Here is a 15,056-nt window from a genome sequence, read left to right as displayed (position 1 = left end):
GAGGCAACACACGACCCTCCCTGTCTGGCGCATGGACTCGCCCGCAACGACTACACAAGACACATGCCAAAGCTCCCTGGTTGCTTCATTTAAAATCTATACCACATCCACAATCTTAGTTCTTAACCCACCTAAAGCTACAAATAGATTTGAGAGAGATATATATACATTTCATGTGAGTCTAATGGCTGTAACTAAATGCTTTAGGGAGAAAATTGAAATGTAAAGAAAGAGGTAGCGGTGGCGGCGGCGGCGGCAGCTAGGCAGTGTGACAGACAAGACAACCTCAGTCTGGCCGCGCCGCGCTTGGGGTTCGGATATATTAGCAGTCATGTAAAACCCTTCCTTACTCCAATCGAATTATCGGGTTTGTGATAATTGTCCAAGACGGCAGCAAAATCTATGTTAAGGTAGTGCGGTATAACTGTAGGCTAAGTCAAGCATATGATGTGCGTAGTGATCCAAGGCAATTAGCATGTTGTGATTGTGATGGTGGCGAGACAAGCAGCAGCAGCAGCAGCAGCAGGAGGAGGGCCCAGGGCAGCAGCAGCAGCAGCAGTGGTAGTGGTGGTGTTTGTAAGGTCGGGAGTGGCGAGGAGGCCATGACCACACCATGGCTCGTCCCTGCATCACCATCCTCGCAGGTTGTCTTGTCCTTACCGGTAAGTCTGCCTCTCTCCACCAGAATGCCTTATACTTCACCACTCTGCCTCTCACTCCACCAGAATGCCATATATTCCGCCTCTCACTACTTCAGTCTGGCTATCACTCCACCAATTATATTTCACCAGTCTGCCTCGAACTTCACCAGTCGTCCTCAGTCTCATACTCCTCTAGTCTGCCTCTCACTCCACCAATTATACTTCACCAGTCTGCTTCTCACTTCACCAGTCGGCCCCTCACTCCACTATATTATAGTTTCATACTCCACCATTCTGCTTCACATTCCACTTCTCTACCTTACACTCCACCAGCTTGTGATCTTATACTGCTTGAGTGCTTGATATCTCACACTCCCCTCATACCTTTAATTTACACCGATGTAGATATCAATATATTGGTCGAGATTGCAGTAAAACCACCCACGTTCCTTATTCACACCTCACCTCATACCTTTACGTAGCAGTGTGTGTGCTGTTCTGCTTGTATTCTCTTGATAGTCAAAATTTCGATAAAGTCATAACGCCATACTCATTCACACTATATTTTATTATGGCGTGCTATGTTATGCAGTGATATGTCTTGCTACTATATAAACATTTTCTGTAAAGATAAACCTCAAGATTGTCTGCAACTGTAATAACTCGCAGATTCTCATAACTTGCATTTTATATTAGACACTACTGCTCTCTACGTTATACTGCAACGTCTGATTATATATCTCCTGTACATATTACCACACTGCAGTAACATTCTTATAGCCTACGTATATTTTTTTTCCCCTTCCTGTCACTAATACACTCATATCAGTAATTTCATAGATCATAGCTGGAATCTTGCTTTGTCTATGACTGTATTAAAATAACTTGTACATTTTGCCATGTCTGGTCATTGTACAGCCCTTAAACCTTTTATCTTATACTAGTAAGGTTGCAGTTTTACATTATCCATGCCAGTGTAAATGTATCCATACAAGGTCGGTAGTCTCGCACAAACCAGCCTATCAGGAAACTAACATTATCTAAGAAATGCGTGAAAGAAAAGTATAGTGACAGCATGAAGGTGTTATATATGTCAGGTAAAGAAGTCTCTCTCTCTCTCTCTCTCTCTCTCTCTCTCTCTCTCTCTCTCTCTCTCTCTCTCTCTCTCTCTCTCCTCCTCCTCCTCCTCCTCCTCCTTATCGTCCTTTGATTTTTGTTACTGATATAATACGCACTTATACACTCTGGCCACTTGGTAAGGACTCGTAGGTACTGTATGGGCCCACCACTGGACAGGCTTCCGTTAGCGCCAAGGTGTGAAGTCCATTCTGGTGACCAAACGGTGATTACTGTTATCGGTACAAACACATACACACACAAAGGTAAGAAGGGAAACGGAGCGGTCATTAAAACCGGCTAAAGAAACAAGGTATAGAAACAAAACATGTAGGAAGAATGATAGGGAAAAGGAAGAAAAGGAAGGAGGAAGAGGAGGAGGAGGAACAGGTGAAGGAGGGAGAGGGGAGGGAGAAGTGAGGTCATAATAGGGAGAGAAGCTATAGGTGAGGGAATGATAGACAAGATAAGGAGTGATAAAGGAAGGAAACAAGAGAGAGAGAGAGAGAGAGAGAGAGAGAGGGGGTCTTGTGGGAAACCTTTATGCTTAACACCAGTGAAATGCAGGATGTAGCTACTGTCTTGCATTTTTATTACTCAGGCATATAGCACATCACAGTCTTCCCAGTAACACATTCACACTGTCTCATTGGCCCCTGTGGAAAGATATTTCTTTGTAGACAAATGGGAAGGAAAAATAAGAAGTTGGACAGTAAGAAGCAAAGTTAGTGAAAAAAGGAGTATAAAAGAGTAAAAGAGTAAGAGTATAAAAGATGGAAAGATAAAGTCACACACCACCTTAAATACTTCACTTATATTACCTAAAAGTGCAGTGGTATTGGCAGTCTCCCTTTAGTAATGTCACCTCAGAATCAAACTAGTTCCTATCAGATCGGTGCATTCATAAAAGAAAAACCTATGCTTGAATCTTCCTCCCGCTCTGTAAGGAAAGATAAGGGCATTGGATGAAAGAGTAATGATACATTATTCCCAATTCAAACTAGCTAATAGTGTTCATGGAAATTTAGTCCTTGATGGGATAAGATACTGAAAAGAAACTGACCCTTAATTGTAACATCCATTAATAGACTTGTTTGCAAATAAAGTGAGATGAGTAGAGGAAAGAAAAGAAAAAAGGAAAGACCCAAGAGAAAAGAGACACATTATGAGCATCAATATATTAACTACAGCACACTCCCTGAATCATTCTGAGTGGTGTATGAAGGGTAGATGTAAATAAGGGGTATGTTGTTGGGGGTAGAATGGATCAGATCTGAGCCACATATACTCCATACCAGCTTGGGAACACTGCATGGGTCTCACACCAAAGGGAGTTCAGAAGACTGCACCTTGTCACCACACTTTCATTTTTTTCCCTTCTTAATTGACTTCCTGTGTTACTGGTGCATGACTCCCCCTGGCCTGGCGAGGTGAGGCAGAACAGGAAGCGCTTGCGTGTCAGGAGTGGCTCATGGCTTAAAAAAAATGTAATGTTGGTGTTACACTGATATGTATTCATCTAGTGGTGCATTGTTTATTGCTTGGGAGGCTGAGGAGTATATTGACATTTGGCATCTTATGTCGGATGTGGAACGGAAATTTTGTGGGGGTGAGAGTCATGACTGCAACAGGTGGATGTAGATGTATCAGCTTGCAGCGATGTAGCACAAATGACTGACTGGTAGTGTTGGTGCCTTGTGTGTGACCAAGAGACGTGATTGGGATGTTGAAGCTCTGCGTGAAATGTACACTAGTTGCATGTCTGTGGTGGTTTCCTCAACATGTCAGATGAGGCTGGGAGGGATTAAGTTCATGTTTCTTGATGAACACAGGTCTTCATTATATACTTAGCTACTTATTGCCTACAAGAGTAGGGCTTTAGGGCTGTATACCTTGCTGTGCTAACACCAGGCTTGCTGGGTAATGAGACACCTTGGCTTATGTGTTTTACAAGCTCTTATGAGGACTTGATGTCAAGAAGTCCACATGAGCCTTCCATGACGGATGCAATTTTGATGACAGGAGCAGGAGCCGTCCTCACTGGCAGGACTACCAGTGTGTCACGCAGAAGTGAATGATTTACCATATAGGTACTGTACATGTCATACAGTACTACTAGGATTGTTTTGCCCCAAAATATGTTAATTTTGTGTGGTTTACTGAATTCTTGAAATTGAAAATATAATTTTATATTTAAAGGGGTCAGCTTTAGTCATCTGATGGCAGCATGCCAATTTTGTAGTATCATTGTGCATCTTCCTTTTTTCTTGTTCTTTAAAGTATTGTTCCTCTCTCTCCTCTCCCTCTACTTTCTTTCTCTCCTTGTTTCATGTTCTCTGAAGTATTGTTCCTCCCTCTGCTTCTTTTCTCTACTTCCTTTCTCTTCTATCTACTGCTACTGCTATTGTTATTGCTATTGCTGTTGCTGCTGCTGCTGCTGCTGCTGCTGCTACTACTACTACTACTACTACTACTGCTACTGCTACTGCTACTACTACTAGCTTTCTGTTGGTAATGCACCTAATGACTGCCAGGCACATGGTTAAATGTGACATGGTGAGGTGATTCATGGCAAACATCCCATTGTTCTCATAGTTGTAGGCCTTTGTAAAAAGTAATGAGTCATGAGTCTTTGGTATAGTGCTTGGCTGGTGCCCCAAAGGTTGCCAGTTCAACCTCAGCCTGTGACAACTTTGTGGTGGAGAGTTGGTGCTCTCTGGTGACCCAGCCAGTGCTATGTCACCACCCTCGGTGTAGCTTCGTGGTTTAGTAATTTTCTGATTATCAAAATTAAAATAATCAAAAATCTCAGCACAATGATTACTTGCATTACACATTGACTTGCCACAGAAAATGTCTATTTTTTGTTGTTTCTATGTAGTTTATATTTTGAATTGTCTAACTTTGATGTTGACAAAGCTACCTCTGAAAGCTGACTGGTGCACAAGTTAGTGTGTAGACTTAGCAAATTTCTACTTCAGCCGATCATTTTAATTTTGTTAGTTATATTTAATTAAAAAATGATATTCTTTGTCTCCAACATTCAGTTGTCAAGAGGGGGTAGATATATGCACTTCACTTAAAGGTTTTAGTGAGTACTGCAGAAAGGAGAGAGGATACATAGTTCATTTGGAAGTGGTCATAGTTTGTTAGGGAGGAGTGGAGGTCCTCAGCTGGATGAGGGCAGTGTAGGGAGACCCTTATGCTGCCATACTACTCCCTCTTCACCCTTAACTTTGTTGCCTTATACTCTTGTCTAAGTGGAGGTATGGTATATGGCTTAGCACTCCCTGAACCATTGAGAGAAGTCATTGTGCTGCTGAGAATAGTAGTGGGTAGTGAAAAGGAAGGAGAGAGGTAGGTATTTGCAGAGGTCAAATGTGATACTCTAAGGTTCAGAGGTGGAGGATAGTGAGATAAGGAGCCGAGTAGGTGTCTGCAGGAGCTCAGCAGGATACAAGATGCACGGAAGGAGGGAGATGACAAAGAGACTATGAGTGTGGTGACTATCAGTGAAATGGGGAACAGAGTTCTTGAGTGTGTCAGAGAAGGGAACAAAGAAGACCAAGATGAGAGTGTATAAGGGCAATGATAAATAGAGTGTCTTCTGTCTGATGATATAGACTGATAATGAAAAAATGACATGATAAATAAAATAATAAGTAAATAGATAAAGAAAATGACAGTTAAGGCCAGAACTGACAGGTTTCTTCATTCTCTTCACTGTTTTGCATTAACACAACTAGAAGTCCTCCAATCAGCTCAGTTATCATGGCCTGTGAAGTGACTTAGACAGGAGGAAAGGCCAGAGTAACAGTGGGAGTGTGTGCATACTGTTACTACACTTGTAACTGTAACTGTACCTATGTTATGAGCAGAGAAAGGTCCTTGTGTGTGACTTGGTGGTATTAGAGGCCCTTGCTCCCTTAAACAATTATGTCTGTTACTACTATTTATATGCAGGGGTGCTCATTGTCTTATGATGCCTCAGACTCAGTGTTTGTTGTCTTTGTACATGCCTGTTTTATCTTCACTGTGATGTAAACATTGTGAATAATGTGCACTTGTGATAGTCATCTAGCAAGGGTTACTTTGTCTTGTCTTGGTGCTTAACTCTTTTACATATATGATTCCTTTTTTTAGATATTTGATGTACATTTTGCTCCTTCACCAGACATCACTGACTTCCACCACCACCACCACACAAAAAGAACCAAAATTTATCAACATTTAACCCTTCCAGTACTGGGACACATTTTACCATGAGGTTTGTGTGCAATTAGACCATTTTATTGACATTATGAAGGGTCTATGGAGATCGGAAGATTAATGGCCAGAGTCTTCACTATTTAAATCCCCCCATAAGTTTCTGAAGCAGTATAAAATCACTAAATAGTAAGCAGAATGAATGTGGTACGGAATTGCTTAAACCAGCAGTACGAGTCTCTGCAAGGCATCACGTGTACTGTACTGTACTGATTACATTCTCACCCATTGACTTGAGTAGTATTTCCATGCGATTAGGTGGTGAAAGAGGCTCTCACTCCTGCCCACATCCACCACACACTTAACCACAGCAACAATGGACTTGACTGAATGTTGAAGTGATCAGTGGTGTGGTGGTGGTGGAGGGAAGCAAGGGAAGGGCGAGGCAGGGTGAGGCAAGGCAAGATGGGGGGTAGGAAGACACATGAGCTGTAAAGACTAAATACAGTGTGCTTGAAGGGTCACTAAGGGTCAGGTCAGGGGTTAGGGTGGCAGGCGAGAGGGTTTGTGCTGGTTACAGAGCTTACTATTATGCATTGATCTCTTTTTTATTCCTCTCAACTCAATAAGGTTCAGTTTGGGAGAGAGAGAGATAGAGGGAGAATGTTTGTGTTTCACTGTTTGATCTGCTGCAGTCTCTGACGAGACAGCCAGATGTTACCCTATGGAACGAGCTCAGAGCTCATTATTTCCAATCTTTGGATAGGCCTGAGACAAGGCACATACCACACACCGGGACAACAAGGTCACAACTCCTCAATTTACATCCTGTACCTACTCACTGCTAGGTGAACAGGGGCTACATGTGAAAGGAGACACACCCAAATATCTCCATCCGGCCGGGGAATCGAACCCCGGTCCTCTGGCTTGTAAAGCCAGCGCTCTAACCACTGAGCTACCGGGCGTGTGTGAGTGTATCTGTGTGTGAGGGATTGTAAGTGTCTATCATTATATATAGACAAGTATTTAACCACTTCAATACTGGGACACATTTTTACCTTGAGATTTGTGTACGGTTAAACCATTTTATTGACATTAGGAGGGGTCTACGGAGGTCAGAAGATTAATGGCCACGGTCTTCACTATTTTAGTCCCTTGTGCAAGTTTCTGAAGCTGTACAAAATCACCAGATAGTAAGCAGAATGAATATGGAAACGCATCATAGTACTGAAGGGGTTAAAGAACACAAACACAATCTCAGCTATACCGTTATACAAATCTTAAGTGTCTGTGAGTATAGCTTATTTTCACACTCACCTGTTCTTGATTTATTTTTCTAAGAGTTACGATAGCTAAAGTTTTGTGAGCCGGATAAGAAAAACATCAATAGAAAACTGAACTTACTGCTTAGGCCATGATAAATACAACTTGACTTCATTTAAGAGAGAGGTTTCAAGACATTTATCCTTTTCTTTTGGTTAACTATGAGACCTTTAAGGGGACTGGCAATTAAGTGGTTCTTTTTTTTTTTTACTTTTTTATTGGTCTTGGCCAGTTTTCTTCTCTTAAGAAAATGCTCATGTCACTGGAAGAAGGAGAGTATTTTCACTCATAGTAGTAGTAGTAGTAGTAGTAGTAGTAGATGGCTGTAAACTCCTCACACAGCAGGCAGCTGTTACATGGTTGTGTGGACGAGCTGAATCAACAAAGAAAACATGAAAGAAGTGGATGTGTGGGAAGCATGTATGAGTATAATGCACGCTGAATAGAGAATAATAGGAATAGCTTAGGGTGGAGAATGTTGTTGAGTTATGCAAACACCTGCTATTTGATACTTGCTCTCCGTGTACGAGTGTATGTTTGTTTGTGTGGGTATGTGTGTATGTGTGTGGGAGAGGATATCTTGTGTATGCATCTATATAATCTTGAATGCCTTGCAGGGAGATATTTATTGACATTCTCTCCCTGTATTTTTGTGTTTTGTCTGTATTTTGCATCAACCGGTCTTCCTGTGCATATCCGTCAGTCAGCCAGCCAGTCGCTGTTTTAGAATATATGTTTGTACTTGCTTGCTGTTGCACGATGCTGGTACATTTTGTGCTTGGCAGGAATTGTGGGTAAAATTGTGTCTTTCTCTTGGTGTAATAGCACAAACTTGTAAGCAGTGTATCATTCTACAAGCACTGATTCTATAATTGTGCTTGTTTTCATATAACTTTATTAGCACTGATACTTTAACCCTTCAGTACTGGAATACATTTTTAACCATGAATTTTTGGTGTGATTAGACAATTTTATTTACATGAAGAGTCTATGGAGGTCAGAAGATTAATGGCCACAGTCTTTACTATTTTAATCCCAATATAAGTTTCTGAAGCTGTATAAAATCGTCAAATAGTAATCAGAATAAATATGAAAATGCGTCCTGGTACTGAAGGAGTTAATCTTGCATTTATTTTATCATTCTGCAAGCACGGGTAGTTTTTAGTCTGGTCTGCGTTGTATCATTCTGCATAGTGTATAGTTTTGCTTGCATGATGTCATTCCTCAAGATCTGAAAGTGTGATGTTACATGCATTTTATGATTTTTTAGGTATGGACAGTTTGGTGTTGCCTAATGCTAGCCCACCACTGCCTGCGAGGGACGTGACCACTAGCATGCCAGTGGCTGTCAGATTGTTGCATTCAATTGGCCGTGATGTTTTGAAGTGCTGATAATATGTGCCAAATATAAAGCAAATCTTGCTCACTCAGTATACACACTATTGAAAACTGTTGTGTGTAGTGATGGGCAGAATAAAGGAGTGGCTACTGTTTGTTGAAGTTGCATAGTTAGACGAGGGCTTTTATATTGAGTAAACACACAGTTGTAATGAATATGATTGCACTTTACGTACTCACAGCTATCTTGTCGTCGTCAGGGTATATTTTCTTAATTGTAGGGACATGATGGTCCAATTAATAATTATCTGCATGTCATTAAGTGATTAAGTGTTAACCCTTGGTGGTGGCTGACACATGATCACTGCATGCGCACTCCTTCTGTGATCGAGAGAGAGAGAGAGAGAGAGAGAGAGAGAGAGAGAGAGAGAGAGAGAGAGAGAGAGAGAGAGAATGTCTAATGACACCAGCTGACCTTCCGTGCCAGGTTTCAGGAAAACGACATTTATTGCTAAAGCAAAGTGTTTATTTACATGTAGATTCAAGTGTTGGTGGAGAACCAGCCACCATGGTCGTGCGTGGTGTTGGTGGCAGGGAGGCAAGTGGGGGGGAGGGGCGCAGGGGCCGGGAGAGTGGCTGTGTGGGTGAGGGTGTGAGGGAGCAAGGCGAGGAGGAGCGGTGGGCGGGCAGGCAGGCAGGCAGGCGGGCGGGCGTCGCTGCAACCCTTCCCCTTGTCCTTGTGGCGGTGAGCAGCCCTGGCGAGCATGTGCGGCCAGATGGCGGTCGTGCATCACGCTGCAAACACAGGGTCGTGCAGGTATACGTTTTTTAATCCCCCCGAGAGGCAGGGCTTATCGAGGGTGAGGAGAACGGCCGCCAGAGGGAGAGGGAGTGATAGGGTTGACGACCGGGCTGCGGGGGTCGCGGCCCGGGGCGGCGGCCACACACTGCGGGCTATCGCCAGTCGTATTCCAACGGCTCAAATTTAAGTTCCAAGAAAGGATCGAAGACACTTAGAGTGCAGCATGCTGGATGGTGATGCGGGTGTGCCAGTTGCGTGCTCGGCGGTGATGGATCGCTCCCCGAGGCCCAGCGGGGGTAGGGAGGGGTAGGGGTGGTGGGGCGGCCTTTGTAAAGAGGACACACAAATTAATTTCCTTTTATCGTCCTCGGAGTTAACGAGTCAAACATATTCATTGATTGCACTGTGTTGTTTTAGTCTTTTTGTGTATATGTATGTATGTATGTATGAGAGAGAGAGAGAGAGAGAGAGAGAGAGAGAGAGAGAGAGAGAGAGAGTGCGCAAAATAGAGCAAATATTGGAGTGTTTCGTAAAGGCTTGATGTGGCGGCCGGTCTAGTTGAATAAATGATGGGCTGTAAACGTAGTTGGCGTATGTCCGGGTGCCTTGCGTGGTATTAGGACCTGAGGGCACGGCCTCCACGCCACCACCACCACCACTCTGCTCTTTGGGAATTGAGTCTCCTCTACACGACTAATAATAATAATAATAATGATAATAATAATAATAATAATAATAATAATAATAATAAAGTCTAGTATTCATCGCGGCGACTAAGCGGCGCCTTGGAGCTTAGGCTTGGAGAATCTTGGTGAACGTGGAAACTGGCGAGTGACATGCTTGTGTCCGGGTGGCTTGGCTCAGCATGTGGTGACGGAGGCGTGGGTTGTGACAGTGGCGGACTCGTTGTGTCACGGCCATCGTTCACCACAGTTCCGTATAGTGGTGGCCATCGTGTGTGTGTGTGTGTGTGTGTGTGTGTCCGAACCAGGGAGCGCTGGGAATGCAATTGAGATTCAAGGTCGTAGAAGCACTTACCCTCTCGAGCGCGGTCATGCTGAATTTTGTTCACTTAACGCTGCGTCAGAACAATTGAGGTGACAGCCGCGAACACCCCGTGCCGTTATCGCTGCTGCCGGAGTATTGCCCTTACCCTCCTTGTCGATAATCTAGCCGCCCTTCACCTATAGAGGTCTTTACCCAACCAGTGATGTCTTTACCCCTGAGCCGTGTCCTGACGGCAGACCCAAGGGGGCGTGACTCCTCAGGGTGATTTCCAAGAGTGCCTTTCGCCTCCTCGGGTTTCCTTGTTAAGCTGAATGAAAATAGAAATCCACAATGAGTGAAGTGATGGACTCCTTTGAGTAGGGATTGTGACAGAGGGCGTGGCGTGTGGTTAGCCTGTCTTGAGTGCGGGGACTGTATTTTTAAACGTTGCGGCCACTACTCAAATGACTGATGGAGGTTATTGGTGGTTGGGAACCGTTTCAAGGGTGTTTTCATGGGTAGGAGTCTGCGTCATGGTAGGGAAAGACGCCGAGAAGACGATTTTTGTGGTCATTGAATATTTCTAAACGTCTCGACTACTATTCATACAACTTTAGCGGGAGTTACTGGGGATTTTCAAGAGTATTTTCATGACTAGAACTCTTCATCATCAATCAGGAAAACACGCTTAGAAAACGGAGAGCCCATAACATTTAAAAAATACAAGTTGAGTTAATATTAGGATGGTAGTGGTGGAGGTAAGACATGTATGACGGGACATGGCACACTAACACTCCACAAAGATCAGGAGTTATTAGTGGAGTAACATGGATTATTATTAGGATTATGTAAGGTTCTGGAAGCGTAACATACCACCTGCCAGGCCTCGTGCTTCGTTAATTGAGTTAGGCGAGATCACTTGCTGGTAATGTAGTAACGTCAAGCAGTGCAGGCCGCTTTGGTCAGCTTTGTTGGGTTTCCATGCGCGAGAAACCCTATACATGGAATTGATCGCTGCTTTGTCACGGGAAAGTCATGTGTTCCTCACCTTCCTGCTCCTGGGATCGATGGAGTGTCTGTCTGTAGGGGCGCAGACTGATGTGACGTGGCTTGTTAGTGTGGCTTATGTGTATTGATTGTTCTTCGTGCATACTGACATTAGAGGATTTCATGATAGACCAGGTGTTGTTAGGTGTCACGCTCTTAACCCCTTCAGTGACATGACGCGTTTTCATATTCATTCTGCTTACTATATAGTGATCATATACAGCTTCAGAAACTTATGTTGGGATTAAAATAGTGAAGATTCGGGATATAAATATTCTGACCTCTATAGAACCCTCCTAATGTAAATAAAATCACACTCAAATTCATGGTAAAAGCTGCGCCCCAATACTAAAAAGGTTAATTAGAAGCAAGTGTTGGGAAACCAGATAATACGAACTGTGAAACTCTGAAACTCCTGCCTGCTTCTGTGTTTCCCTTTCCTCTGCCTTGAACTCTTTCTGAACAATATACTCGCGCTACAACTCTGGATTATCATTATTTTGGCTTTGGGAACTTACATCTTATTGAGCCTTTATTTCTTTCCTTATGTTGCCATTCTTACATAAAAGGTAGCTATCCCAGAAGTTTGACAGAGACAGCTGATAACGTGTACTCACTATACTACAACTGCATTATCCTTTTGGCTTTAGGGACTGACATCTTATTGAGCTTTTTTTCTTTTTCTTTTTTTATATTGTCATTTCCTACACAAGAAAGGAAGCTATTCTATAAGTTTGACAGAGACAGCTGATAACGTTAGCTCACTATACTACAACTCTGCATTATCCTTTTGGCTTCGTGTTTAGGGACTGGCATCTTATTGAGCCTTCTTTTCCTTACGTTGTCTTTTCTCACATAAAAAGGGTTGCTATCCCAGAAATTTGACAGATGGTAGCTGATAACGGGTACTCTCAAACATAACGCTACTATAACTCAGAATTGTCGTTTTGGCTTCCTGTTTGGGGACTGACATCTTATTGATCCTTTTTTCTTTCTATGTTGCCTTTTCTCACACAAAAAAAGGTAGGTATACCAGAAGTTTGACAGAAACAGTTGATAACGTTTGCTCTCTTATACAAAAAATACTTCTGTGCACACAACATTAACAATTAACCACTTTAGTAGTGGGACGCATTTTTACTACGTGTTTTAAGTCCGATTGGATAGTTTTATTTACTTAGGAAGGGTCTATGTAGGTGAGAAGATTAATGGTCCAGAATCTTCACTATTTTAATCCCCATAAAAAAGTTTCTGAAGCTATATAAAGTCACCAAACAGTAGCCAGAATAAATATGAAGACGTGTCATGGCAGTGAAAGGGTTAACAAGACAAACCTTACATAACTACTTCCATTTAACCCCTTCAGTACCATGACGGGTTTCCATATTCATTCTGCGCACTGTTTGGTGATTTTATACATCTGTAGAAACTTACGTGGGGGATTAAAATAGTGAATACTGTAACCTTAATCTTCTGACCTCCATAGACCCCTTGCTGATGTCAATAAAATGGTCTAATCGTACATAAATCTCAAGGTAAGAAAGTGTCCCAGTACTGAAGCTTCAAACGATTCAATGGATACAAATTTTCCGGGGGGTAATACCTGAAACACCAATATTCAGTCATTACCGATTAACCTGCTGGTGTGGAGAGTTCGGCACAGACTTTCTGTGTGAACCGCGCCTTGAGGTCGTATAGGTACGGCTCATCAAAGGACAGGAGGCAAGGAGGCATATTATCTCCCTATTCACGCCATGTATTCCTGATTGACGCGGGGCTGGGCTGTTACATGCATCACTAATGAATGTATCAACTCGTTACGTTATGAGGGTGGCGGGGCTGCTTCTCACGCTATCAGAGCCAGGGGTGGGTAGAGGAGCGTGGCGTATTGTCCTGTCCAATCCTGTAGTGTTTATTTTATTTTATTTATTTTTTTAGTGCAGGAGTGACAGCTGGCTAAGGGCAACAAAATATGGAAAGAAAAGGCCCACTGTTTTGCCAGTTCCCTAAAAAACGTGAGTTAACCAGAATTCAGGGACAAATGTCTTGATACCTCTCTCATAAAAGATGTCAAGTCGTAGGAAGATGGAGATACAGAAGCAGGTAGGGAGTTTGGGACTGCCTGTGTATCGGCTCCCATTTTCGTTGTTAGATTCTGTTTTCTGTTGGATTTTTCTTGTAGCTTCCTGTCTCCTGTGGTGTGTGTTCTGTTGGGTCTTAGTGTTCTGTATTGTTGTCTCCTGTGGTGTGTGTTCTGTTGGGTCTTAGTGTTCTGTCTTGCTGTCTCCTGTGGTGTGTGTTCTGTTGTGTCTTAGTGTTCTGTCTTGCTGTCTCCTGTGGTGTGTTCTGTTAGGTCTTAGTGTTCTGTATTGCTGTCTTCTGTGGTGTGTGTTCTGTTGTGTCTTAGTGTTCTGTCTTGCTGTCTCCTGTGGTGTGTGTTCTGTTAGGTCTTAGTGTTCTGTATTGCTGTCTCCTGTGGTAGAGTCTAGACTCGGGTGCTGTTTTGAGTTCCCTTGTCCGTGTCTTCACCAATACTACCATCATCATCAGGAACATCATGTCAGGAATGGGTAAATAAAGTAAAGGGTTTGTCATAAATATGCGTGAAATAAAAATAAAGTGAAAACAGCGAATACAAAAGAGAATTCCAGTACTCTCTGTCATTCATCCCTTTCTCTGGTAAACTCTGGAACTCCTTACACGCTTCTGTATTCCCAACTTCCTGTGACTTACCTTCATTTTAGGGGGAGGTTTCAAGACATCTATCTCCCCCAACCTTTATTTTATTTACTATTTATTTATTTATATATTTTTTTTGCCTAACTCTGGGACCTGCAACGGGACTGGCATCTTAAGTATTTTTCTTTTATTTGTTTTATGTTGCTCTTGCCAGCTTTCCCCTCTTACATAAAAAAACAGTGTCGTATAGTTGTTGTGTAGTGTATATCCTTGAAGCGTGTTTGTGTGATAGGAATACACGCATACACTGGCATACACGTCCACCATTGTACAGTGATGGAGGGTTTTCGGGGCGGCCACTACTACAGCTTCTGTCCCCAAGCACCACAACATGACACGCACCTCGCCGCCCGACAGTCACCGTGGCTGCGGGGATCACCGGGAACACGCCTGTCGCTACCTGCCGCTCCCTCCACAGCACCTCCTTACGTCGCGGCAGGAATTCCGTCTCGTCCTTGCGGGGAAGGTCGTAACTTGACTGCTTCTCCTCGTGCTACTTACGGACATTTTTTTCTGATATGGGAGGCGCCTGATTGTCTGGCGGCGGGATGACCTGGTGCTGCGAGGCGTGTTCGTGCCGCCGCCTTAAAGGACACCCTTCAATTTGTGCGGCAACGACAAAAAACCCGCGGCCACTCGCTGACCGCACCACCGCCGCGCCCCGTCTATTTGTTATGGTGTAGGTCATTAAGTGCTCCGCAAATCATACACACAAGAAAGTGCGCAGGGTAGTGAAGCGAGTACGTGGCCTTTCTTCCTCCGTCTCCCTCGCTCCGCCGCTGTCTGTTGCCATACTCATAATAGCGTCGACAGCCATTGTTTTTATTCCCCACATAACGGCGCCAACACCATTATAT

General features: G+C 43.4%; 1 protein-coding gene across 5 annotated transcripts in view; it reads left to right on the top strand.

Moving 5' to 3' along the window:
* The first annotated feature begins 277 nt into the window (after window positions 1-277).
* LOC123508402 (bone morphogenetic protein receptor type-2-like) overlaps window positions 278-15,056 on the top strand; it is a 66,555-nt gene continuing 51,776 nt past the window's right edge. For all 5 annotated transcript variants that reach the window (XM_045262142.1, XM_045262141.1, XM_045262139.1 and 2 more), the window contains exon 1: window positions 278-662. In XM_045262142.1, the coding sequence (XP_045118077.1) occupies window positions 614-662 (49 nt within the window). In that variant the 5' untranslated portion in view covers window positions 278-613. The remainder of the gene's footprint in view (window positions 663-15,056) is intronic.

This window comes from Portunus trituberculatus, chromosome 24 (genome assembly GCF_017591435.1).
Source record: "Portunus trituberculatus isolate SZX2019 chromosome 24, ASM1759143v1, whole genome shotgun sequence".
Lineage (NCBI taxonomy): Eukaryota > Metazoa > Arthropoda > Malacostraca > Decapoda > Portunidae > Portunus > Portunus trituberculatus.
Note: the sequence above shows the minus strand (reverse complement) of the source record. Positions and strands in the feature narration are given on the sequence as shown.